Source organism: Notolabrus celidotus, chromosome 3 (genome assembly GCF_009762535.1).
Source record: "Notolabrus celidotus isolate fNotCel1 chromosome 3, fNotCel1.pri, whole genome shotgun sequence".
Classification (NCBI taxonomy): domain Eukaryota; kingdom Metazoa; phylum Chordata; class Actinopteri; order Labriformes; family Labridae; genus Notolabrus; species Notolabrus celidotus.
Genome location: NC_048274.1, coordinates 36,673,988 through 36,701,383, shown reverse-complemented (window position 1 = coordinate 36,701,383; position 27,396 = coordinate 36,673,988). Strand labels below are relative to the sequence as shown.

General features: G+C 41.4%; 1 protein-coding gene across 1 annotated transcript in view; it reads right to left on the bottom strand.

Moving 5' to 3' along the window:
- Window positions 1-27,396, bottom strand: part of si:ch211-186j3.6 (neural-cadherin) — a 351,776-nt gene that overhangs the window by 197,705 nt on the left and 126,675 nt on the right. Inside the window, exons 14-20 of the mRNA XM_034679695.1 lie at window positions 26,831-26,958; window positions 26,469-26,655; window positions 20,687-20,830; window positions 6,251-6,371; window positions 5,839-6,001; window positions 2,763-3,431; window positions 699-890 (exon numbers count right to left, since the gene is read on the bottom strand). Of these exons, the coding sequence (XP_034535586.1) occupies window positions 699-890; window positions 2,763-3,431; window positions 5,839-6,001; window positions 6,251-6,371; window positions 20,687-20,830; window positions 26,469-26,655; window positions 26,831-26,958 (1,604 nt within the window). The remainder of the gene's footprint in view (window positions 1-698; window positions 891-2,762; window positions 3,432-5,838; window positions 6,002-6,250; window positions 6,372-20,686; window positions 20,831-26,468; window positions 26,656-26,830; window positions 26,959-27,396) is intronic.

Genomic DNA, 27,396 nt, shown 5'->3' with positions numbered 1-27,396 from the left:
CGCCGGATCACAGAGAATGTCTTTGGACTGTGGGAGGGAGCAGACGGAGAGAACCGAGGCATGCACCGGGAGAATATGCAAACTTCACACAGAGAAGCCTCTGTCCCGGACGAAAACAACCACTGCTCCACCGTGCAGCCCTAATTTTGAAACATCTTGTATAATTCATGGTTGTTTTCAAACAGCCTCCTCTCAGCACCACACACAAGGCAAGTTTAAAAAGTGGCCTAGTGGCGCTCTAAAGTCGCAGTCTCTCACTGACATATGGCACCTTCTGTTTGATGGCTTTATAGCTTCTTCTTCAGCTTGAGAGTCTTTGTCTTAGCTTTTGACAGACGGGCTGACAGGTTGGTTTGAGGCAGTGCTGAAGAAAAACAAATAACTCTGAGATCACTGCTTATGAAATTTCCTAAAACCTCTTCCATTTTTACATTTCTTTCAGCAATTTTCTAACTCTCCAGGGACGTGTTGGGGAGGAACGAACCAAAACTCTGAATGCCTGCAAAAAAAAAAAAGCTTTATATATTTGGACACCTCAATCACATCAGAGCAATTTACCCTTGAACAAGAGTCTTTAACCTATTCATACATGCTTCAAACCCTTACTTACTAAAGGCCACTTCACAAACGTGAAATAAAATCCCACAAATGAGAGACATGCAGGTACTGTGTGGGGGATTTGAACAACTCCCACGTACCTTCAGTGTGAGATTGAACCTCTGCTCGCTGTGTCGTTCAAAGTCCAGGCGTTTCTTGAGCCTCAGGGTGCCACGCTGCTCCTGCTTGTGACTGACCATGTAGAACTTCTGCTCTTGGTCTCCAGCAACAACGCTAAAGGTTAGCTGAGCGTTTTCTCCAGTGTCTCTGTCCTCTGCAGCCAACTCCAGAACCTGAGAGCCAGATATAAACCAGTGAGCACTGACCAGGACTTCAACATCTAAGACTTGATTTCAATCTGTTTTTATCCCCAAAAAAATACAGTTATAACATCAAGCTGTCATAAAACACACTTTGATAAAATGTCTTTTTAAAGAGTGAAAGTGTCACAATGAAGGGAAACAAAAAGGTTTAAAACTTACTGATAACAAAAAAGTCCAAAAAACCACAGGGGAAGCCACAAGGAACAATACAGGGACAGATTTAACATGCATTGAACTAACACAGGAGAGGGACAACAGAGAAACTAAATACACACAGAGTAACGAGCAACAGGTGTGGACACAGGTGAAACTAATGAGTGCAATCAAAGACAAGGGCAAAACACAAGGGCAGGAAGTTAAACTGAACCAGACACACAGTAGAGCTGGGTGATAAGTCTATGAAAATAATTATCAAGGTATAATGTTTCTCAATATAAATATAAGAAATGTTCAATAAAAGTTTGATATATTTAAACATGTAATTACACCCCCCAAACACTAGAAAGGGAGGGGCGCTAATGAGCCTTAAACACTAATTGCCACCCAACATCTGAACAGCCAATCATGTCTCAGGTTGAGAGGTGGGCGGGGCTTAAAGGCATTTAGAGTGGCATGTAAACACAGCTGAAATGAGCGACAGCGGCACTGAAAAAAAAAAAACACATCTTACTTACTTATGTCAGAAATGATGGATTCAAGAAGCTTATCAGAAAAGTAAATCCAGATACAAGCTAACAAACCGTCTGGTTTGTTCAACTTTCACTCAGGACCAAACATCTGCCTTTGCATTTAAATGAAATAATGATTTGATATTTATCCTAATAATTATCATTGACTGATATGAACATTTTTATCGTGATAACATAATTTTCAATATCGCCCAGCTCTACACACAGGGATCAAGAACTACAAAATAACACAGGAAACACAAGACAAAACATAAGGAGGACTTTAGAAACTTACAGCTAATACAGAATTGAAATGGATGAAACAAGTTAAATCTACAACAGAATGTCAGGAAATCAAACAACACAATGGCAATCAAAACCAAAGAAAAGCAACATCAGAAAGATGTTATTGTGACGTTATCTTTCAAAATACTCTTTTAGCAGTTGTTTAAATCACAAAGCTGACATTTAATGTTTTATTTTTCATAGAGAAACCATTAATATGGCACATTAAGGCTGTGTATTTTTAACAGAGAGGTTAATACACATAGTAAAGAGGGCAGTAAAAATAAATCCACTCAGGAAGAAAAGGAGACTGCACGTACGCTATTACTGTGGCTGCACAGCTCTGACTAAGAAGGTAGAAAGAGGATGTTTACTTTATTTACCTACCTCTTTCACAATATGTCTGTGTTGATAAAGCCTCTTGAGAAGGTTAATTATGATTACTATATTGTATTCAGTCATGATTCGGTCTTTCTGAACTCCAGGTGAGGGGGTAATTAATTCCAGCTGAGGCAGGGTGGAGAGCTCTTGTTTCTTTTTTGTTTGTTTGTTTAAAAAAAGGAGATGATGTGTCTGTGTATGTTTGCATAACACAGTTAATTATGATAAGTGAGCAGAGAAAGAGCCCTGAAGTATCATCAGCTAGTCAAGATGTTTTCATTCTTGATGATCATTAAAATCTGAAAGATCCATCATATCTGAAGAATCAAAATCAGAGGTAGAGACCCAAAAACAGTGACTAGTGTGTGTCTGAAATTACTGCTAAGAGGTAGACAGTAGGGATCCATTCAGGTTTAAATGCTAAAGTGAATCATCAACATCCACCAACACATGTTTTTCTGTTTTTTTGAAGTACAGTGAAAATGTATAAGAAAATTTAAGATCCCACCTGAGCATTGGGCTCTGCATTCTCAGAGATCCTCGCCAGACAGGTGTGATCAGTGAATCTTGGAGCGTGGTCGTTTACATCCTTTATATTAATGGTAGCAGTTCCAGTTCCTGTCATCCCTCCCCCATCTCTGGCCTCCACCACCAGCAGGTAAGACTCCACCTGCTCTCTGTCCAGGCCTCCCATGGCGACAGTGATGGTCCCCGTGGTGGGATTGATGGTGAACATCTCTGAGAAGGTAGGCAGACCCCCCACCTCAAGATTAGTGGCGTCTAAACTACCCAGAATCCTGTAGGAGAGCACTGCGTTCTGCCCCACCGCTGAGTCGTCCAGGTCGGTGGCTGTCATCTCCATCACAGACGTCCCCACCATAGAGTTTTCAGCCACATCTCCATGGCAGCTGGGGGCGCAGGTGAAGATGGGCGCGTTGTCATTAATGTCCCACACGTTGATGATGACGTCTGTGAAGCCCGTGAGACCTTCGCCGCCTTCATCTGTGGCCAAGACAACAAAACGCCACACGGCTCGCTCCTCGCGGTCCAGTGTCCGCTGGGCGTAGATCTTTCCTGTGACCTCATCAATAATGAATTCACTCTCTGCTCCCTGGCCATGCAGAGAGTAACGCAGAGCCTCCTGATCAGCATCCTTATCTGGGTCGGAAGCTGTTACCTACAACATCAAAGGCGCAGAGAGACAGAGAGGCTGATGAGAGCGTAATCACTTTTAAACTATTTAATTATTGAAATGCTGCTGACGTGAAGTGATTTCCTGACTGGAAGCGCTTCACCGCTGCACTGCGCAGTTATGAACTCTCTGGTAGGTAAGCATGGTAATGATCCAACCTGCTCGACCCCAATCCCACTTCATCCTGCCTCTCCTCTCTGTCTGCTCCCTCTCATTTAGCCTCAGCAGCAATTACACCCTGGGCCGGCCAAAGATGTTTCAATTTAGCCCGGTAATTGCAGTGTGATGTAGAGCCAGTATACATTGTGTTCATTAAAAAGTAAAGGATATGTTCTCACATATGTACAGAGGGAGGAAAGTACCAGCTCTACAATAAAAACGGATTGCATTGGTTCAAGTTAAAAGTATTATTTCTCATGTAATAGAGACATGGAATTATTCTTGTGCTCAAAGTAAGTTATTCATCTGGAACTGTGCTGAACTAAATGTATTTAATGGGACAATTTGCACAAATTAAAATCTCTGATTAATTATAAAATACATAGCTTGAGGGTTGAAGCTTGAATGATTTTTCCGTGGATCATATCCGGCCCTGGCTACACTGCAATTAAGCTGTAGTCTTTTACAACCCAAATGACTTGTCCATGTGTAAGACTGGCTCTCTTCAGCTCCATGCAGAGTTGAGGAGGGCAAAGAAACAAAAACTGAACTGAATTTCAAACATTTATGACTACATCTGTCTGGGTTTTTCGGAACACACATTTGCAAAGAGCAAACAAGGTTATGCTGATACAAGGTGGCAACCTCCTGTTTAAAAAATGAAGCAAATATGAAGGAGCACAAAACTGCACCACCTCAAGTGTCTACTTAAGCCATTGAAAGCCCGTTAAGCTCTTTATTAAAATGTCCATTTAGACAGCAGATTTGAACATGTTTACAGCCTGGAGCAAATTATCTTTGTGGTCTTGGTAGCTTGTTTCTTTATCTGTACACACTGTACATTAAACATTTTAAAACACAGTTATGACTCACTGTTTTTAAAGTCTATTTTGAGGCTTTTTTTTTACCTTAGTTGGGAGGACAGGTGGACAGAGTAGGAAACTGAGAGATATAGTTGGGAATGACAAAAGCAACACAAGTTGGAATTGAACCTGGGACACCAGCTTATACCCCTTTTGGATTAACGCAAACCCGCTTGTAGTTACAGGCTGGTGCTCGCGCTGGTTCAGAGCTGGTTTAACCAACTCGGCACCAGTTTGTTTTTCCACCTGCTGGAGCCCGTGGAAGAGCCATGTCATGACGTCACTTCTACATGAACGCTTTTCCCAGTAGCGCTAGCGTGAACTTTCCCTGACCATAACAACTATGGCGGACAATGTAGCATGCTTACTGGTGTTGCTCCTGGCTTTTCTTAATTACATGAGGTCCCGAGGAGAACTTCTACAACTTTACCAACACTTCTGTGCTACTCGTTCTAGACCAGCAAAGAGTTGGTGCTGCTCTGGAACCAGCCCTGAAACTGCCTTGGTATAGAGGGGTATTAGAGGCCTCTGTACTGTGATTTAACCACCAGGCTGAATCGGCACCTCATAACACACTAGTTTTGATGTAATTAAGGCTAAAACTTTTGAGGTATTAGGGGCGTGGTGAGCTGACCTGCTGGTGGACACCAAGCGTGCCGGATACAGCCTTGGTGGTGAAGCTTTCAGCAGTGTGACTGCCCCCTGGTGGCTGGCTGCAGAATAGGTCAAAAAATCCATCTCCCCCATTCATTTGAATGGGGGAGCAGTCAAACTTTAAAAAATAAATACACGTGGTACGAATGTTTCTCACATCTGCATGCTGTGGTGATATGGAGTTAGTATTTGACTGTTTTGTGTCTAAGGCCTCTTTTTCCTGAAAAGTTTCTTTTTCGTTAGTTATTAGAGTTTAAAAAACAAGGTTTTACTTCCGGGTTTCCTTTGATTCACAGCCGCCGTAGAGTGAAACTTCAAAGAACACACAGCGTCTTGTGACGTTACGCTGTAGGGTGGAGCTTATTACAGTGGCTTCACAGGCTCTGGCTGCACAATGGCTGCGCCCAGGAGAGGGATTTTTTGGCTTCAGAACTGTACAACGGGAAGACGCCGAGCAACGCTGTCCATTTTTATTTACAGTCTATGGTGGACACGCTATACCTGTTAGGCGGCTAGGATATGGACTCGACTCCACCTCTTTGCCTATTTCTAGAGTACAGATCCAATATATTGACCACCATCATTTGGTGCTTCATGCATCTTCAGAAAAGTCTTGCTACGTCAACTGATAATACAACACATCTATTACACAGATTATATGCTGAGACAACAGAGGTGTAGTACAAACATATAGCTGAATAATAATTGGAGTATACCTGTAACACAAACACTGGTGAACCATCTAGCTCCTCCGTTACACTGCCGTAGTACTCGTTCACAGTAAACACAGGAGCCTCGTCGTTCTTGTTGACCACATTGACCGTCACCGTTGTGTAGTCCTCCCACTTTCCATCTGATGCCAGAACATGAAGCTTGTACCTGAGTAGAGATTTCAGCAGCGTCAGGAGCTTTCAACAGTCAGCACTGTACAACACACTAAAACATGTTAACCAGGGCATGCCGTTGTCAGTAGTGGAGTTTGAAGCCGTAGCACACATACTGAAGTGCCAGAAACATCAAGTGATCCATGTATTTCAGGTAAAACCTTTCAACAAGTATTAACTGGAGTAAAAAGAATGTGAGTGCACAGTCAAAGACTCAAAGAGATCCTCCTTGGTGGTATCTTACCTTTTGTTCTGTTCATAGTCTAGAGGCTGGGCGATAAAGATGGTGCCCACTTCTGGTTCCACATCAAAAACCCCTCCTGTGTTCCCTGATGTGATCTGGTAGCGCAGCTTAGCATTTCCACCTGCATATCAGGAGAAGATTGAGGTTAAATGAAGAACGATGGTTTGCATAAATGAGTTTCTTTCAATGCAGGGTATAGTGAGTAAATGGAGGAGGGGAGCTGTGGGGAGAAATAATACACCAGGAGCTTAAGTCTCTTGTATGTGAACCATGAAAAGAGCTCTGGTGAAAGACTGATTCTCCACAGACAAGAAGCCCCCACCCACTCTACTGCTGTCTGTTTCTGCCTGTCCACCAATCTGTCTCCCTTAACTGAGACAGAGAGCATCAGCCCGCTTCAGCTAGCAGGTTTGTGTCAAACATGGAGTCCTTGATGTGGTCTGATACAGGTCTCTGAAGCTCCTGCCTCTTCCCACCTTACAGAGATGGCTTTGGTACCTTCGGCGTTCACTGCCAAAACTTTGACTCAGCGGGTGTATTTTTCTTGTTTCTGGATAAGGCTTGAATAGTTTGTGACCAAAGCAGAAGGCTAAGTTTCTTGAAATAAGATTAATGTTGTACTTCAGATGACTTGGGATATCTTGAAATGAAATGTTCATCTGCACTTGTCACATGAATATGACTCATTGAGTGTAATGACATATTTTGAAGAGAAATGAGTCAAGCACACTTTGTATCATCCACATTTTGCAGTGTTCAAATGACAGGACACCAATAACATGATGACAGATAAAAGAGCTGAAGTATGGAGAATTCTGTTTTTTAACCTTTGACTGGTCAACCCATGTATCACTTTTTATGTCAGAACAGTCCAGATACAAGAGGCTAAAAAACAAGACGGGATGACTAAGGCTGCATCAATTAATTGCTTATTCCAAAACAGCTTTGTTTATCAAGGATAAGTTCAACTAAATAGCCACAGGCATTTGTAGTGGATATCTGCAAGTTGTTTAAGCTTCAGTAAATAACTTTGAATCTGCAGCCAGGTTTTTGGGCTTTTTTTTCACAAACTTAATTTTGTTTGGTTTCATTACGATACTGAGAAGAGAGCACTAAACTCATTATGGAACTGAGACTAAATAATGTACATGAGTTTATGTTCTACCATAAAGAAACTCTTTATGGTGACATTTAAAAGTCTCTCAGTACTTATTGTAGGCAGCCAAGAATAAAAACTTTGCCTGGTAAACCCAATGAAGATCTGATATATTTTACTGGAGGTACAACAGCTATAGCGAGTGTAAAATAACTTTTAAAATTATGCAACATATTTGTACATGATGGTGTTTAAACTGAAACAGACACATTCGAACATTCACTCATGTAGCACAGATATGGTTTCCAGCAATATATTGGAAGTATAAACAATAACAGACTGCTCAGCTTTTGATCTATTTCAGGCCCAATTATGAGCCTTGTTTTCCACACGCAAAGATTGTGGGGTCAAGTCCTGATTCAAGACCTAACCTTTAACAGCCCAAATAATCATGAAGTGCGAGGTGTCGTTACGACTATTTTACTACCCTGGACGGGGTCAGAGCCTCCAAGACCTGGGGTCACTAATATCAAGCGTGGGTAATATTTATGATTCCAGGTCAGACTGCCTACCTGCAAGACTGAATACTTGTAATAACCAATGAGGGGGGCAGCATTGGAAGTGTCACCAACCGGATGTTGCAGCAAAGTGAACGTAAGCAAAGGGGAATATTTCACCCTAATTATGTTTTTCAATTTTTGTTTTTGGCTGCAAAACAGAACACACACCAGCTGATGACGTCAATCATTCTCCTTGTTTGGTTGTCTTCTGAAGTCACGTTGATCATGCAGGTATGGTGAGATCTCATGTCGGAACTGTCACTGTGGAATCTTTAGCTCAAATGTTAAGTAGTTGTCTAGCTGTCTTTTGAAATAGCCCAGTGTGGGGGTTGCATTGGCCCTAGGGGTCTAAGTGTGTGCCCCGTATACAGAGGCTACAATCCATGAGTGTGGTCTCCCACAGTTGTAACATCAGTTGATCGAAGAGTTCTCTAGTTTGTGGCCAGTGTAAGCCTGACCTCTAACACTTTGTTTGCTTGGGACTCTGTGTCCTTGAACTCTTTGAAAGTAGTGACATTGTGACTCTAACTACTGAGTCTTGTTTTCTCTTTTCTTTGTTTCTTTGAACAGTGACACTTTCATAAAAAGTCAGTGGAATAAAGAAAAACACACTTTAGTGGTTATTGCTGGAAAAAAAACCCTTCCTAAATTAAAAATCACATTGCTGAGGGGGTTCTTTCTCATTGAATCTCTGAAGCTCTCTTCTTGTCTGACTCAGTAATCTGTATTCTTTTTAAGCTCTGTGAAGCATTTTTAATAAACTTCATCAGATGCTGATCAACAAACTGTTCCCCCCTCAATGTAATTACCAGTAGAGCCAAGGTCTGCATCTCAATCGCAGATGCATCCACCAGCCCTTATGTTAATATGAGAGGGAAAGGAGAAACCTCTGAAGGCGAGATGAGATTCCCAGCTTATTAGCAAGATGAAAGTCAGGGAAGGAGAGAGGAGAATGCACTAATCCAGATCGTTTTGTACCGTCTGTCTGTTGGCAATTTAAATGAGACATTAGAGGATACATACGAATGCATCCCCTCTTTTCTCTCGCCCTTCTTTCTTGTTGTCTCAATCTCTGAAGTATTTAGGAACTGCCTGGACCCAAAGGACACAAGAAACAGCACAAGATGTAATAAAACTGTTAAAATAAACAAACAAAAAGAAAATTAATGTTTTCATTTCCCAGAGGTACCAATTTCAGAGCTCTTCTCCTCTCCAGAGGTACTCTAATTTACTTTACTGAAGCTGCTGTATGCAGTCAAGAGAACAAGGGAGGGAAACACACTTACACACACACTTACACGCACACAAACACACACAACACAGCTGACAGATGTCACTTATACCCAATACATCAAACATATCACTTTACAAATGGAGTTTAAAGAATGATCTTTATTCTAACTTCAACTTCATCACCATTGTACCTACAATAAAGAATATATAGCTGCCATCATCAACATTACCATAGCAATTATGCAATAATGATGTACTCAAGACTAACCCCCAATTTACCCAGGTAGCACTGCGTTCCGTCAGCGCCATGCACTGTGCAGCCAAGACGTTCCCATTCTAGTCAATGCTCATGTTAACACAGGGAGTGCTTAGGCGCATCGCAACTCCTTCTCTGGAACGCAACCCCAAGATGCTCCGCTAAAGATATGCGCAGAGTTTGTCAGAGCCTGCGCCAAGCATGTGTCAAGCTGAACAGAGAGTATCGGCCAGGACAGGAGACCGGGCACGAGAACAGCATGTAACATCTGCTCAGTTTCAAAATAAAACACCATATATGGTCTCCCGACTGTTTATCAGATCACAACTAGCACCAGGATGATGAAATATGGAGAGACATGGAACTGACCCAGAACATAGGGACTCACAAATAGGGTGACTTAACCAACCACTGAGGCAGAGTTATGACAGAGATTTTGAGATAAAGGTTATAAGTGCTGCAGAAAATATAGAGTCAAAGGGTGTGATGTCCAACGATGGAGAGCCCAAAAAGACTGTCTTAAAAATGTTAATCCTTGAAGCAAACACTACCAAGAGACTGACAGGAGAGTGTGTTAGTGAAAAACAGATCAAAGGTGTGTCCATTACCAGAGCCCTTATTCAGCTAAAAGCCTAGGAGATCACCTTAGAGGATATATGGTTGTTTTTTTAACGGAGACAGAGGACCTATTAACAAATAAACTGCAGGGGTTTTTTCATTTTTATGGCAGTATTGGTAAAGGTACCATTAGTGCTTCATTACCCCTGAGAGAACATTTTCCTTTTTCTTAGATGTAACAATTGTCTGTGTTGATTTGATTACCTGAGTTGGGATCATTTCATGAATCCAAGTAATATTCAAATCAAATCATAATCTGGTGAGTGGTTTTGAAATTCCAGTGAGGTTACATCTCAGCATTGCACTTCTTTGTTAATATAGGGTTTGGGTTTACTTATATGTTAGAGTCTTTTGCATGGGGCCTTCTGTAATTCTGGAAAAGGGGACTTTGTGAAAGAGAACCCTTTGAGGCAGCAGGCACCAGCCAATCAAAGCCAAGTAGGGTGAAATTAGGTGGCTCCGTGGGGGAAAATTATATACTGCTGTATTCCTGCATGTAGCTCCACAGCTCGGGCTGAAGTGGTGCAAACGTTGGTTTAGCCCAGCCAAGATTGATTGGTGCAAACTGTGCTGATAAGTGGAACATGCATTATGTAGGAGTGGACACAAGAGAGGACATCTTGACACATTTCTGGTGCAAAATGTAGGTTGCTATTTAAATACACTGAAACTTCTGTGACTCCAAGTAGACAGCTGCTCACCCTTGCAAAGAAGGAGGCCATCTATAGGAGATGACGGTTTGCAAATGAGAAGATGGATCACTTTAGTCGTCTGTCATGAGATGTGTTTTTGAAGAGCAATGAAATGATCACATGGTTTGATTCTCACCATTTCCTATACTTAAGTAAAGTGGATAAATAGGGCCTTTAAAGTTATTTTAGCACAAGCTCCTACATTGTCAGATTGTGCTCCTATACAGTTGTAATGTTAGCTCTTTGATATGCATAAAAACCAAGCAGCAACATGCAATTCCTTCCATTTTTTCTCTTTGCACCAATCAAAATGAATAATCAAACATGAACACACATTGCTGTGTATTCCACCTTTCACTCCCTTTGGTAATAAACTCACTTTGTTCCTCCAGTATCCTGCTAATCACACAACTTAGTAAGCAGATAAGTGTGTTTTCATGATCTTCTGTTCATGTGTGTAGCTGTGAGGGTCTTTCACAACAATGCGTCAGGATCACAGCAGGCCTTTGCAAATTACTGTGATAAATGCTAATTATATGTGTGTTATATCCAGCTGTGGCTCTGTTCACCAAGGCGAGAGACATGCTGTAAAAACTTTTATGAGCACAAATCTTCACTGCTCCTTACATCAATCAGAGATGGAGTCTGGTGAGCTGAAACTCAAAGACTATTTCTCTGAGGGACATTTTGACAAACTGCAGACACAAAGTGAAAGACGATGAGACCTTTATGAGTGACTATTGATTCGCTCAGGCTTTAAATCAAGATTTAATCAACAACTTGCTCAAAGGCAGAATTCAATGGGAGCTTTATCCATTCAGAGACAACAGAAAAAGTTTACTCTTTCTTAAATGTTGCAGTTATTTCTGCCCCCCTAACAAGTTCAGAGTCAAAACAGTCCTGACTTGATGAGAGATGAACTCTGCTGGACCGCTGTAGGTGTTCTTTTCTATCTGGTCCTAAAACGTTAGCAGCAGATCCTTTAAGCCCTGAAAGTTGCAAGGTGGAGCCTCCATGGATCAGACTCAACATCCCACAGATGTTCTTGGATTGATATGTTGGTACTTTGGGGGCCAAGCAAATAACTTGAACCTGTTGTCACCTTCCTCTAGGCCACCTTCTTCAACTGCTCTGTTGTCCAGCTGTGATGTTCATGTGCCAGAGACTGTAGTTTCAGTGACGTTGCTGCTGACCCATTGGTTTCTGGAGCTGAGTTTTAAAGACTATCGATGACAGTCACCATATTGACAATGCTTACACCGCCTAACTTTAGTTGACTTAACAAGATACCTAACAGATACAGTGTCCCCACCTGCCAGTCAAGCTAGCTGTGCCCTTAATTGTGAAAATGTATAACCTTAATATCAGACCCAGCCTCAAGTGGACTGCAGTTTTTAGCACTCCCGCATGGACACATGTAAACAAAGTAGGTTGCTGCCTGTCACATGCTCATTGTGCATTCATCAGTAGGAGTCAGTATGGGCACCCTAACTGGTCAGTGGCTTCACAACATGTTATGATGCTCTCTGTGCTCTAACACCTCTCATTTAAAACCAGCTTCCATTTTTTTCATCAGTTTGAGCTTCAGCTGCTTGTTCATTGGAACAGACCAAGCTGACCAGCCTTCACTCCACATCCAAATGCACATCAGTGAGTCTTGGCCACCCATGACCCTGTCACAGATTCACCAGTTTTCCTTCCTTGTGGCAATTTTGATAGGTACTGACCCCTGCAGACCAGGAAGACCCGAAAAGAGGATGCTCTGTCCTCCTGATAGTCATCCTATCACAGTTTGACTCATGTCAAAGTTGCTCTCATCCTTACGCTTACCCACTTTTCCTGCTTCCAAAACATCAACTGAGGACAAAACGCTCACTTGCTAAGGATTGGTGTGAATGATGTGGCCCCCACCTGACAAGCAAACACTGTCGCATCACAACATTGTTACTGTTAAACTTTAGTGGCATTGAGCAAGTTTGAGGACATGTCTTGTTTTTCACAATCCAACATAGGTTATCTCTCTCTCTCTCTCTCTCTCTCTCTCTCTCTCTCTCTCTCTCTCTCTAGACTTGCCACATCAGGACAGCTACAATTTCCCCAGGTAAAACAGAACAAGCTAGTAATGGGTCCCAGATGTCTACTATTTGATCCAACTAAAAGACACAAAGTAGGATCTGACAGCGGAGGGAGAAATTTTGACCAATTCAGCCTGAAATAAAGGTTCACTTATTGAAGTCAGCTTGGGTAACTGAAGTTCCTGAAAGCTAAAAATAAGCCTGTCAGTCTCCACAGGGACACAGGTTCAATCTGAGCAGTGCTGCCTCCAGTCCAGGCAGTTTAGAGTAAAATCAACCTTCATCCTGTACGCACAAAAGCCTATGCAAATGCATTATCCTTTTCCTGGAATGTCAGATCCAAATCAAATCAGACTGACTTGTAATCATGTTTTTTTTGTATGAAAAATCTTTATTTCACAGAAAGATCTGCTGCTGAATCATCACTTGAGCTTGCAATTCTCCACAGAGATCCGTCTCTCTGCTTTGGTGTTCAATAATTTCATTTCCGAAATTAAAAAAAGGAAGGTGAACAACAGTGTCTGGTGATGACTAAGAGAAAGAAAACAATCAACACAGGATGAAGGAAAGTTTGCCGAGGCTTTAAGCCACCGAGAGCTCCTCTGATGTCAGCCCGTCTTCTTTATACATATGCACGAACGCAAGCCTGCCTTTTCCCTCCCACCCCTGAAGAAAGTCACATACAGTCTAATATGAAACAGCAGCACATTTGCAAGTCCAATTTTAGTCTCCTCATCTCTAAAAATAGTCACAATATGTACCTAGACAGTCGCATCCTGGAGCCCCGGCTGCTGCTTGTGATCTACCATCTATACCCTCTAGGCTTCCTGTTTACACACAGTGAATGACAGCACAGGCACACCACTCCCAAATGTGTCTGAGCAATGATACAGTGTTTTTTACTTAACAATACAAATCATATGCCATGAAATAAGGGTTCAAATTTAACCTATATGTATTTTACGTTAGTTGTATTTGGGAATTTTGATTTTGTATTTTGATTTTAAGACAGAAGGTTGGGCTTTCAGAATATTTATCCAATCTATCAAACTAGAAACTAAATCTGAATATGTTAAGTATTGAATTTAACACATTTTTCTATGATGGCTAACTTAATTCAAAGGCACTCACAATGGATTCCTCAAAGAAAAGTGTTGCCTCTTTGGAGTTTAGCTGTTGGACATTTTGAAGTGATGCTATAAAGTAAAGTTTCAAGAGCACATCTCAACCGCACCTCTTCTGGCATTCTCATAAATTCAAACTCATTCCTCCCCTTTCGCTCTCATATTCCTCACTTCTCTCTCTGCGAGTCATTTTGTTCTCCTATCTGCAGGGCCCTGAGGGGGTTCATCGTGCCTCGGAGCCACAGTGGATCTCACATTAAGCTTCCCCAAACCGACAGCAACAAGCAGTTCAACAAGAAGTTCAAAGTCGAAATCAGAATCATTATTCCAATAAAATCAATGAATTATGGTCAAACTGCATCCTGCTGATGGTGTGGTCCATGAAAGTGAACTGTGAAATATAAGGGCATAGGCAAACCCACAAAGAAGTAATTACTAAAACTTTTAGCCTTCACAAACAACAACATTAATACAACTTGAAAACTAATTTGTGATTTAAACAATTACATTTAGTTACATGTTGCTCTAAAGCAACAACAAATGCAGAAGAGAGGGAATCTAAAACATAGTAAATCTAAACAAAGTAGGACTCAGAGAGTAAATGGCTTTGCTAATGGTTTATAATGAGGGTAATGCACTCACATCAATGCTCAATGATACTTGAAAAGTTACACAAAGTATAAATCAAACACTTTGTTTCCACAGGGCACCTAAACCAGAAGTTAATGGTCTGCCTCACCTCTCAGTGACCAGCGAAAGGCTCTGATTAAACTCCCTTTACACTACCAGAACAACACCAAACCATAATAACAGCTCATTTATCATGAAAAAAAGAAACACAGTAAGCAAGTGGGTTGTTATTGTGTGCCATCATCACAAGTTGAATGACGCTTTGCATTGTTTCATTTGGGACAGAGAAGTCATACACCCCAGCTGTAATCAACTGAAAGCTGCTGAATGAAGCATTATTCCAAATCATTCACAAACCAACCAAAAACCCACTCCCCTTCTCACTGATCCCTGCCCTACCAGTGCTGCCCACTCCCTGTGTCTGCTGGCAAAGCTTTGCCTCCACCTCCTCAGCCCTCTCCTCATTGTCTACAAGCTTGTTGTACCCATGTAGGGGATTTGCATTACACCATTTAGAAAGCTGCTTGGCTGAACCAGGAAACATTCTTTCAGCAGAGATCTGTGCCAAACATAACTGCATGTGCTTTTGGCATGAATGGTTGAAACACTGAGCAGTGTTCCTAACTAGAAAGATCAGATATCAGTTTCTCTTTTCTGAGAGAGAAGTTATTTGTGGCAGTGATAATACTGCTGTGGTGGGTTTAGAGTTTTCATAGATTGGTGGAACAGCACACTTGCAAATACCCATCTGTCCATTTTCAGGGGTGTGTCCAGACTCTCTTAACTGAGGTGGCCCAACTGGGGCACTAATAAAGGCAGGGGTGGCCCAGGTATGTGTGATGTTATATATTATTTGTATTATATGTCATAATTTTCATTGTGTTGTTATATTACTGTGTTGGATTTGTTTACTTTTTAAAAGAAACACAACACAGCGGCCACACATGAATATTTTGGGTAATTCTTGATGTTGGTCCAAAGTTTCAGCTGAGGGCATCAACAAAAAACAATGTGCTACATTTTATTGCAAAGAAAGCTATTGTAGGCCTGTTACAACATAGCTAAGTTAGTTAATTTTAACATTAAGTACCTCTGACAAGGGAAATAGCCAATCATAGGCCAGGATTTTGGGGTGGCCAATAAGGGAAGTTAAGCCAATGCTACCCCTGACCAAGCTCCTGCCCCTTACTAGGAGTATTGGAGGTATTTTCAAAACTCAAAGCAGAATATTTCTCCCCAACACACTTTTCCCTTTCACCTTTTTCCAGGTCTTATGCTCCTAAATCCAAAAGAGTATTAGCTTTGATGGTTGAATACAGAGCAATCATGAAAACCAAAGTCCTATTTACTCCAGCCCATGAAAGATTGCATCATGGCTCCTTTAAAGAAGCCCTGGCCATTTAAAATGAGCAATTCCCTTTTGTTTTTGTCATTGATCTGTAACTACCACACCGTCTGTGATCACATTCCCTGCCAGTTTGCTGATGCCTTTTTGACAAAGTGAGCCACAGTGCTCATATGATACTCAGTGAGAGACTCTTTTATCCCTCAGAGTAATAATAGTCTTGTCTTTATTGTCTTGAGCTGACATTTGCCTCTAGCTATTAGAGCTGAGTGCCTCGGCCTGTTCCATCCTTGACATTAATCACTGTATATGTAATGATAGATGCTCTGAAAAGGTCAACTACTTAAGGCCGGGTAACTAATATAGGTTGTTAAATAATTGTAAATGAAACTAAAATTAGCACCCTGTGGTGGTGGTATGCCTCTGCCAACCAATCAAGCTGCACTAGTGTATGTTTATTGACAGGGACAAGTTCAAATTCATTGCACTCTTCCACATTTGGCAATTACAGCTAATAATGATATAACAAAAAATTAAAGATTTAGTGTTGCTGCCGGTAGGGTAACCCTTATGCACACTTCACATGCACACACTGCAGCTGCACAGACAATCTATATTCACAGTGTAAATGTGAACACCAACAAGAAGTCTTAGGAAGCCTAGATGTTGTTATAATGTCATACTGCTGAGTTAAAGTTAGTATGTCACAATGTTCCTTTAGGGTTTCCCATGTGTGTTCACGTTTTACAATCATGTGACACAGGTGCAGTCTCATGCACAGCGGCCAGTTCACTGTGAGTTTAAGTGAGGAGCTGCATTGAAGTGACATCAGATAATTGTTTATTGTAGATGATTCCTGGGAAATGAGAAACTGGAGACTGGAGGACATGTTTTGGACCATATCACTGACATTGCACTTCATGTGATGTGACTATTGCAAATGCACACATAGCAGTTGTAGAGATCAAACTATATATCCCTCAGCCCAAGTGTTCATTATTCTATTTACCAAAATGAGACTGACTACTCCAACATATTAGGGGCCCTAACATCCACCAAGCACAAAGGATTTGGGCATGTAACTTAAGTGCCATAACTACTTTCCACTTGACACACTAATCGATTTTACTCCACGAATTCCAAGCAAAATAACTTGTGCTCATAGTAAGGCCCAGGGGTGTGTTGATCTTACATTGAGGTGAAGTCAGGCTCATAGTTGGCATGTCGCTATTTGAGTACAAAGAGAGCGTCTTCGCCTTAGACCAACAAAAACCTGGTCTGAAGTCTAAAGCGAATGGCCCAGTGCTGTCCTACTATTAAGAGGGGGCATTAGCTAAATACAGGGTTCAAACTGTTTTTTCACGGTCAAATTTAAGGACTTTTCAAGGAATTTTAAGGTACATTTTCAAACTTTTGAAGTACTACTTTTCAAGACATACAGTAAGAGAGGCATGAAGATTTACACTGGGTGGGCCAAATCATATCAGCTGTAGTCATGTCACTTTAAGACCTTAACAGGGCACATCAGCCTAATGCTTTTCTAAGGAGAAATCATTTCATCTTTTCATCTTTTCTTCTGTTCAAATTGATACTGTTGTTAATAAGCCTTCAATGTTCAGACACAAGCAGCTGCCGCTCCGCTGTCACTCTCAGGGTGTTTGTAGATCGGGGCCAGTCACTACATGGCCGCGGTCAGTCTGTGACTGGTCTCGATGAGAAACACCATGTCTTGCCTTCATATCTGGCAGGAGAGCCTCGCACTCCGCAGCCGCCGGCTCAGGCATGGCACGGTGTTTGTAGACCAGACCGCGGTCATGCGATCACCTGCCCTGAGCTACAAACACCCCGCGGGTGACAGTGGTACAGCTGCTGGGAGTCATCACACCACCTACAGGTTATATGACACAGTGCTTCTACATCACACCACCTACAGGTTATATGGCACAGTGCTTCTACATCACACCACCTACAGGTTATATGGCACAGTGCTTCTACATCACACCACCTACACGTTATATGGCACAGTGCTTCTACATCACACCACCTACAGGTTATATGGCACAGTGCTTCTACATCACACCACCTACAGGTTATATGGCACAGTGCTTCTACATCACACCACCTACAGGTTATATGGCACAGTGCTTCTACATCACACCACCTACACGTTATATGGCACAGTGCTTCTACATCACACCACCTACACGTTATATGGCACAGTGCTTCTACATCACACCACCTACACGTTATATGGCACAGTGCTTCTACATCACACCACCTACATGTTATATGGCACAGTGCTTCTACATCACACCACCTACACGTTATATGGCACAGTGCTTCTACATCACACCACCTACACGTTATATGGCACAGTGCTTCTACATCACACCACCTACACGTTATATGGCACAGTGCTTCTACATCACACCACCTACAGGTTATATGGCACAGTACTTCTACATCACACCACCTACATGTTATATGGCACAGTGCTTCTACATTACACCACCTACACGTTATATGGCACAGTGCTTCTCCATCACACCACCTACAGGTTATGTGGCACAGTGCTTCTACATCACACCACCTACAGGTTATATGGCACAGTGCTTCTACACCACACCACCTACAGGTTATATGGCACAGTGCTTCTACATCACACCACCTACAGGTTATATGGCACAGAGCTTCTACATCACACCACCTACAGGTTATATGGCACAGTGCTTCTACATCACACCACCTACAGGTTATATGGCACAGAGCTTCTACATCACACCACCTACAGGTTATATGGCACAGTGCTTCTACATCACACCACCTACAGGTTATATGGCACAGTGCTTCTACATCACACCACCTACATGTTATATGGCACAGTGCTTCTACATCACACCACCTACACGTTATATGGCACAGTGCTTCTACATTACACCACCTACATGTTATATGGCACAGTGCTTCTACATCACACCACCTACAGGTTATATGACACAGAGCTTCTACATCACACCACCTACATGTTATATGGCACAGTGCTTCTACATTACACCACCTACATGTTATATGGCACAGTGCTTCTACATCACACCACCTACATGTTATATGGCACAGTGCTTCTACATTACATCACCTACATGTTATATGGCACAGTGCTTCTACATCACACCACCTACATGTTATATGGCACAGAGCTTCTACATCACACCACCTACAGGTTATAGGGCACAGAGCTTCTACATCACACATGCATTTAGCATAAACAGGCGGTTAGCATCAACAAATAATAGGCTAATTAACGTGTCGGGCTAACGTGGTGTAGCACTGTCCTCTTGGGGGTGACGTCACGTCAACAGACCAGCATGTCACACACGTGAGCCCATCAGGGAGAACGTTTTTTTTTAAACTTTTGACCATTTTATTTCTCTGCATTCAATCATTCTGTTGAGTCAGATTGATGTTAATTGTGAAATATACATGATTACATTTTTAAGCATTTACAAGCACTTAGACCCAAATTTCAAGCATTTTTCAAACCTTGAAAACACAACATTAAAATGCAAGTATTTTGAAGGATTTCAAGCACCCGTGCGAACCCTGTTAATAGTATGATTGCTTAAGAGTTCACAACAAGCATTCCTCTGCTCTTCATACACAAAAAGAAGGACACGCAGCTGTGCTCCCACCCAGTAAGAAACATGAGTTTTATTCTGATACATCGAAAGTTGAGTGTACCTGACACCTGATTGGTTTGATTCATGAATCCAAAACACACATATGAATTATCAAGGGAATACGCACACTGCACCTCACTGCACCTCATCAAGCAAATGGATTGTGCGGCACTTAACTAGCAAAAAAACAGTTGGACAAGCCTTAATTCAATTTGTGTCATATGCTTTTGAACCTGTGTTTTAGATTATTAACAGAAGGCTCATAGAGCTATTGGGGACAATATTACCCTACTTACTGATTCTCCCAAGATTATACTACATAAGCCCTTGATATTGATTGACTTATTGTTGGCGTGAAGCAAGCAGAAGCCTGTGACATACAACTAATATCCTATAAATGTAACTTACTTATCTATTCCTTTTGTATAGTTGTAAATCTGAGATTACTCAGCTTGATTAAACTGAGCTCCACTTTCTCAAAGCTGGACCAAAATAGGTTTGCCCACTTCAGAAACATACCAGATATGTTAGAAAAAAAAGAGCCTGAAAAACTCCAGCCATGTCTGAGGTGAAGTCAGCCACATACAAAAAGTTTAACTATAGTGAAAAAGCTTGTTTTGAAGGCCAGCATGTTGAAAGTACACATTTAAAAACTTGAGAGCTTCCTATCTTACCTTACATTCAAAGGTTATATTAAAGGGGCTCTTCTGCAGCAGCTGATTCAAACTCACATCTTACTGCGTTTTTTATGACATCAAGAAATGTTTTCTAGTGCAAATCATATTTCTCTCCTCAGAGTAAAAGGGGTCAGACAAAAGCAGTGAAGTGAGAATTGAAAGTTTTTCTTGAGTAGGGGTAAAGAGAAACACTTCAGCTGTGTGCTTTGGTGAATGCACTCAATTATGGATTTTCAGCACTGGCCCAACTTACTCTCCTCAAGTTTTAATTCTGTATCTCCATCACACACGCACACGCACACATACACACACATACACACACATGCACGCACACGCACGCACACACACACACACACACACACACACACACACACACACACACACACACGCACACGCACATGCACACGCACACACACATTCACATAGGCTTATTCCAGTATCCATGCCACCCACCTTCGTCCCCGTCGATGGCACTGACGGTGAGTATAGCGAAGCCGACGTCTGCATCCTCGTCCACATCCACTTCATAGGAAGTTTGTGCAAACGCTGGTTTGTTATCGTTCACGTCACTTATAAAAACTCGAACATATGCTGTGTCTGAAAATAATAAGATAGGAGAGAAACACAGGGACAGACAGAGGAGAGAGGCGATTATAAACATGTGGTTGTTCTTATTCTGTCAACATGAACACAAACATCTGTCTATCTTTCTTCGGATACCAACATTTTAGTCACTTTTCAGCAGGATGTGCACACACAAACACACAGATGGGAAAGTAAACATTTCATGCCCACAGTCAGAAACAAAAATAACATCATCTTTTTTCCTTTCATCCACCCGCTGTCTAACACCTTTCTGTTAATTCTGTCATCTGTCTCCTCTGTGTTGGTCTATTTTGCCATTAAATCCAGCTGCTTCTTTTCCTGCAGCAACGAACCACAGACTGCAGCGCAGTACAAAGCACCCTGGAGGCATCCGTGTAAGGCTTGGTGGTTGAGCAACCAAACATACTACACCTCCTTTGATATCAGAATCGAAACAAGCATAATTTGCTACACGGGCTTCAAGAAAGGATAAATTATTAAAGCCAGTGTGGAAGAGATGGTATATAGTTCATGGCACAGATAGCAAACTAATGCAGCCCTTTGGCTATAACAAAACAAATGGTAGATGCCAGGGCTTTGCACGTGTTCGGAATCAGAGGGAGACAGAAGACAAAAACAGAAAGTGGATGAGCCGATTATGCAGCTTCTCTCTCACCTGCTATTGCTTCCTGCTCCTCCATGTTTTCACACTTCTGGATAAGTGTGTGTGCATGTCAAACTCACACATCTAACTCGACCCCACACAGATTTTCTCATTAACAGGTTAGTTTGTTTACTGCCTGTGAAAACTGTGTTTATCAGGGTTTATTTCAGTGATCACTTGACAACATACTGCCATCAGTAGTCCATAACATCGCAGTGATTTGTAGATGTGCAAAGTTAAATACAGCAAATACAAATAACTTAAGTCATGTAACCCCTTCAACACCTTACTTCAGGATGACACAGATGTGTTTTTTTTTTTTTTTGCTTTTGAGGGATGCTTGTCGGCTGAACCTCTTTGTTTATGCATACGCTGCAGAACTGGACTGGAAGCTAGGCTACGAAACACTGCAGACGGGTTCAACTTAATTTAGCCAAGTTTATCAAACTCTGACCCCAGACAGTAATGTCAATATAAGTGTACACCATAGACTGTATAATGAAATAAGAACCTCAAGTGTTCCCAGACTGTGAGGCCAAAACATTTAGAACTCCCTCTGCTGACTGGCTGCAGTACAGATCATAAACCCTGCCTCCTTCTGTTAACAGATGGAACATGGATCAAACTATAAAATGTAAACACACGTCAAGTTTCTCAAGCATGCTTTGTGTTTCTATCCATAGTTCTATCTTTGATTTTTTATCAGAAAATTGAATGGTTATCAGAAGGGGTGTGACATCAGTTCCTTGGCTCCACCAACTACATTGCTTATTTGAATGCCTTGGCTCCACCAGCACAATATCTCAGCGCTCATTGAGGCAGTCTTTTGGCTTCACATCTAACAATGGGAGGAGAACAGTGCCACAAAGGTGGCCCGTGTACATATACAGTCATTGGTGTACACTCTTGTAGAACATTTTTAGAGCCTTACTTTGCTGTTAGTAAGACCGTTCATTTTTGCATTGTTCTCGGATCCAACACATGCATGTTCCACTGTATGCAGCTAGTACAGACTCTACTCTACGTACTCTGTTCTGTCACACACTTTACATGTATGAGGGTGTGTGCCCACTAAAAGAGGTCGACCAGGTTAAAATGTATCCCCCCATACATCGTGTTTACCAAGCAGCTGATTTGCTCCCCTAAGTGTGCTGGGATACATAGTGATGCAGACCAGGCTGGTGGCATCACATTTAAACAGCTTTTCTCCCTCACTATATTGTAAACCATACATTTTAAGACATGATGGTATACTGTCTAGCAGGCTGTCCTTGAGGGAAGTTGTTTTGAAAAGACGACTCAATTCAGGCCATCAAGAGACCAGAACACTGTCATTCTCCAAAACCACCTTACAAATGTACCCATCCTATTTGGTGGTCTTTTTAAGCTGCAATCTGCAGTCTGTCTCTCTGCTCTGTCATTTCCACCACTGCCCTGCACTACTGTTGTGCACATTCGGCCATACCACCTCACCATTATCCACCTGTGAGCTCTGGCTATGGTGGTTTAAGATATCATCTCATTACACCTCGTATTTCAGCATGTACAATAAATCTGACAGGAGTTAATAAGGCTGGAGCCAAACTGGCCGCTGTTTCATATATCCATTATTAGATGGACAACCCACAGAATGTCATCTGTTGGTGAACAGGAAACATATCAGAAAAACAACAGGTCTGAAATCAGTAGGCGGGTTTACACAATCACTTTTGCTATTCTGAATAAAATCTTTCTGATTAAAGATTTGGTGTCATCTGTTTGCATGGGGTATATCTGTTCTGATCTGATGTTTACATGCTCAGTGTGCTGATCATACCCTTGGTAGCACGACATTGAACCAGTATTGGTATCGTATTGGTAGCTTAATTGTGATATAATCGTTATATGAGTTACTTTTATTACGATTGGGCCAATTTTCCAATTCTAATCTGATCAGAACTGGTCACGTACACCCGACTACTGTAACTGTGTAAGCTTTCACAAGCTTTCACAAGCTTACACAGCTTTAGCCAGCTAGTCAAAGAGTGGCAACACAGCAAAGGATCAAAAAAGACCATGAACGTAGTCTCAGTGACGTCACCCAAATTTTCATCAGTGAGATGTTTTGAACCCCAGTGATGGAAGGCGCCATATTGGAAATACTGACTTAACTTAACTTTTCATCCGACCGTAAACATGTTTAATTCTGCTGTACAGCTCAGTATTTTGAAATGGTGACTTATAGAGATCCCTTGGCTTTTGAAGCCATCCTCAAGTGGACACTAGAGGAACTACAGCTTTAGCAGTACCATTTTAACAACAGTAGTCCTGCATTTAGCCTACAAAGATTCAAAGTACAGTAAGACTCTGCGAAAGCAACCATTCTAGCCCCATCACTGTCCCAAAATCTTGTATAATGATTACCTCTGTGTAATAAAAAATTAGACTTCAAAGAGGGGATTAACAGCTCTGGTTATACAAATAAAACTCTGTTATGGTCAAAACAACTTCTTACTGCGGTACCAGAGCTCTGAGAGCAGGATTTGACCATGTGTAACAAAAGGCAGCTCAATCTGAGCAGGAAAACACACACGTAGGGTATCAGGGGATAAACCAGATTTAAATAATTAAAAATGTATTATTTGTTATGTTTGGAGGAAAAATATTATTCCCAGTTTGGATGTGGTTTGGCACTTTGCTTTGTTTTTCAAATAAGAAAGACTACGAGCCAACCTGGTTTGTTGCTGTGGCTTTTTAAACCTTCTTTCGTTCATGTGTTTGTGTTTATTATTCATCATGTTAAAATAGAAATGAGGCGTTTTCTTTAGGTGGAGATGGAGGTGTGTGACTCTTCAATAACAGGTGTTACAGATTGTTAAGCAAAGTTTGTTCACACCACTCTGACACGATTTCCCTTTAGAAATCATTCTATCAGAGATTGACAAGAATTGCAAATTAATACATCCCAGAGTGTGTTTTGATGTGTGTATCTGTGATAAGTATGTGTTAATTTAGTAACCCATCCTTCTACGTGCCAACTCATTCAATATTCATATCATACAGAAAAATAAATAAATAAATACAATCACTCCCCAAGCTCCAGTGCAGTCTCTGCTCTGCTTAATATTTAACTGGTATTTATGTTACCCCAAATGTCACAGTGTGACAAACCTAGAGAAAAAATATGTTAATAATCTATGATACATTTATTAAAGATATATCCTCGTCTGTCTTGTTTTTCGGTCAACACCTCTCTCCATCCATCCATCTGCCTCAACATCTGCTCTTCTCTCTGTGTCTCCATTCTACCATTGGAGCATGTATGCATTTCATCTGGCAGCAAATGAGAGAGAAATGGGTGGATGGAGGCAGAGAGGCAGCAAAAGAGACAGACTAAAAGAGAAAAATGGCCTTTGGTCCTTCAATGGTGAGACAGGAGCAGATGTGGGAATGAGAAAGTAAGGAGAAAACAGAGATTATTACTGCCTTCAATGATGATTTGGAGCCTTAAATGACGTCTACAGAGCAGCTGTTTGCAGCTTCCTCCCCCTTGGTGCTTGTCATGTTTTTCAGTTCATAAAACACCCACCACAATATATGTATACACTGGATTTCAACTCTGATATGGAAGAATCTGAGTCATATCTGCTTTCACATCAGTCTGTTTCCATTTCAAGAAAGAAAGTGATTCATTTTCCGGTCAAGTCATGCCTTGTTTCAAACTGCCACTGCGAAGTTTTGCTGTCATGAAACGAAACTCCTAATGAGAAATCATGTTGGTAACAAAGACAAATTTCAGTTACTTTTAAATGCATAGACAATCCTTGTTTACAAGTATTGTGCACTATTATCTCATGTGTCATCCTTATTAATGCAATTTCCACAACTCCTTAATTAATAAGAGTCATCTTAAATAAAGTGACTACAGCATACAGTACATACATATTCGCAAACCCATTACGTTGATTCAGCTGTTCAAACCAAAGCTGACTGGCACGTGTAATCAAGATTACATCTATGTAATCTGAATTAACAAGAGTTGCAATGGAGTTATTTGGGTTAGAGAGCTTATTGACGTTTGATAAATGAAAAAAAAAATATTGTATTTCCAGGATTACAGATCAACAAATGTATTACCTGCAAAATATTCCCAGTTTAGGAACAATGGCATATCAAAGAGGAAAAGGGATGCATTTTTGTATTTTGTTTTGTGGTGCTGGATCATTGTATAAATGTTTAATGCATATCTTATATGCAATGCAGGATTTATAGTAGTGGTTTATTCCCCTGACCATTTGGAAGTATCGTTATGATCAATCTCCAGTTACTTGACTCGTTTGTCAATTTAATGATGTAAAATGAATCAAGAAGAAGCTCATTTTACCTCAAAGAGCAACTGGTCTATCAAAACACACAGTCATCACTGGATTATCAGATTGCATTGAGAACCCCTGTACAGTTGTACCTGCCACAGACGGCTGTTGTAGTGAAGTTGGTAGCCCCAAAACTTTACATGACTGGAAGCATTATAACCAAACGTATGCTTGTAGATGGCTTTCATGTCATGAATTTATCACTGGACATGGTCTCAGTTGGCAATTAGACTATGTATCATTGGATGCCTCATCTTGAGGCAAATCTGCTTCACCACTTCAATAGCAAAAGCTTCACTATATCTCGCCCTGACCTCAAGCCCATTCAAGACATTAAAAATAGACAAGAATCAGGTAGTAGCGATCAAACAGCAGCCATTTATAAGCTGATCTGCAACCCTAATTTCAAAATAGTTGTGATGCCACGCAAAATGTCAATAACACAGAGATGAATGGTTGGCAAATCATTTGAGCGTAGAAGGTACATGTTGTCAGATGATTCCCATGTTTTAGAGTCCTAATTCACATTTTAACCTTCATATAATTCAATGACTTTTGATAAGTTACTGCTGAAGAACCATAGACACTTCAGTCTGTGCTCAGCTGAAGTCAGTTGAATATCAGGTTTACATACCTGAGTTGGGCTGCCCATGTTTGCCAGGCCGTGCTGATTCCCTGCCATCCATAGACTGAACCTCCAACAGGTATGAGCTTTTGGTCTCACGATCAAAGATGGTCTGCGTGTAGATGAAACCCAACTCTGGATCGATCCGGAAATACTGGTGGTCACCACTGCGATCCTCAAGCAGGGAGTAGGAGATCTGGGCGGTAGGGGGTTGGGGCAGACATAATTACACAGAGGAACAGGTGCTTGAACACAATGACTACTATTTTACCCAGCAAGGAAGAACTGATCATACCTCTTTCCACTGACTATGCTGAAAACTTTACCAATGTTATAACCATTTGTGTGTGCATGTTAGAGTAGGTTCTTACCTTGCCATTGAGACCCAAGTCAAGGTCGTTGGCTGAAACCTGAAAAACCAAAGTTCCCGATTCTGCTCCTTCAGTAACCGAGGCCTCGTAGATGGAGGAAGTGAAAAATGGGACGTTGTCATTCACGTCTGTCAGAGAAATAAAACACAATGAGACAACAGAGTTAGCTTAAGATTCCCCCAAAACAATGCTTTTCATTGAAAGTCTTGATTGATTTGATAAAAACATCAAGTGTGACTGAGGAGGTTGCCCAACACCTGCAACATAAAGTGGTGAGATCAGTCTAGCTGTTCCCCAGGCCAGCTTATTTCCAGTCAACCGTGTATACTTAGCAATACATTAGTTGACTATAGATTTAATGGATGGATCCATTAAACTCTTCAGCACATGCTTTATTTCTAGTCCAATGCTCTCTCCTCATTCTGTAAACAAAAGTTGATCCATGTTTATGAGCTCATGCGCATTATTTAAGAGTTACTGCTGTTCAATTAGCTTGGTCACTGACACTCTGTGCACTTACTTAACCATCAGTTTGCCTTCCTCGTCAGACTTGAAGGAACAGTTAT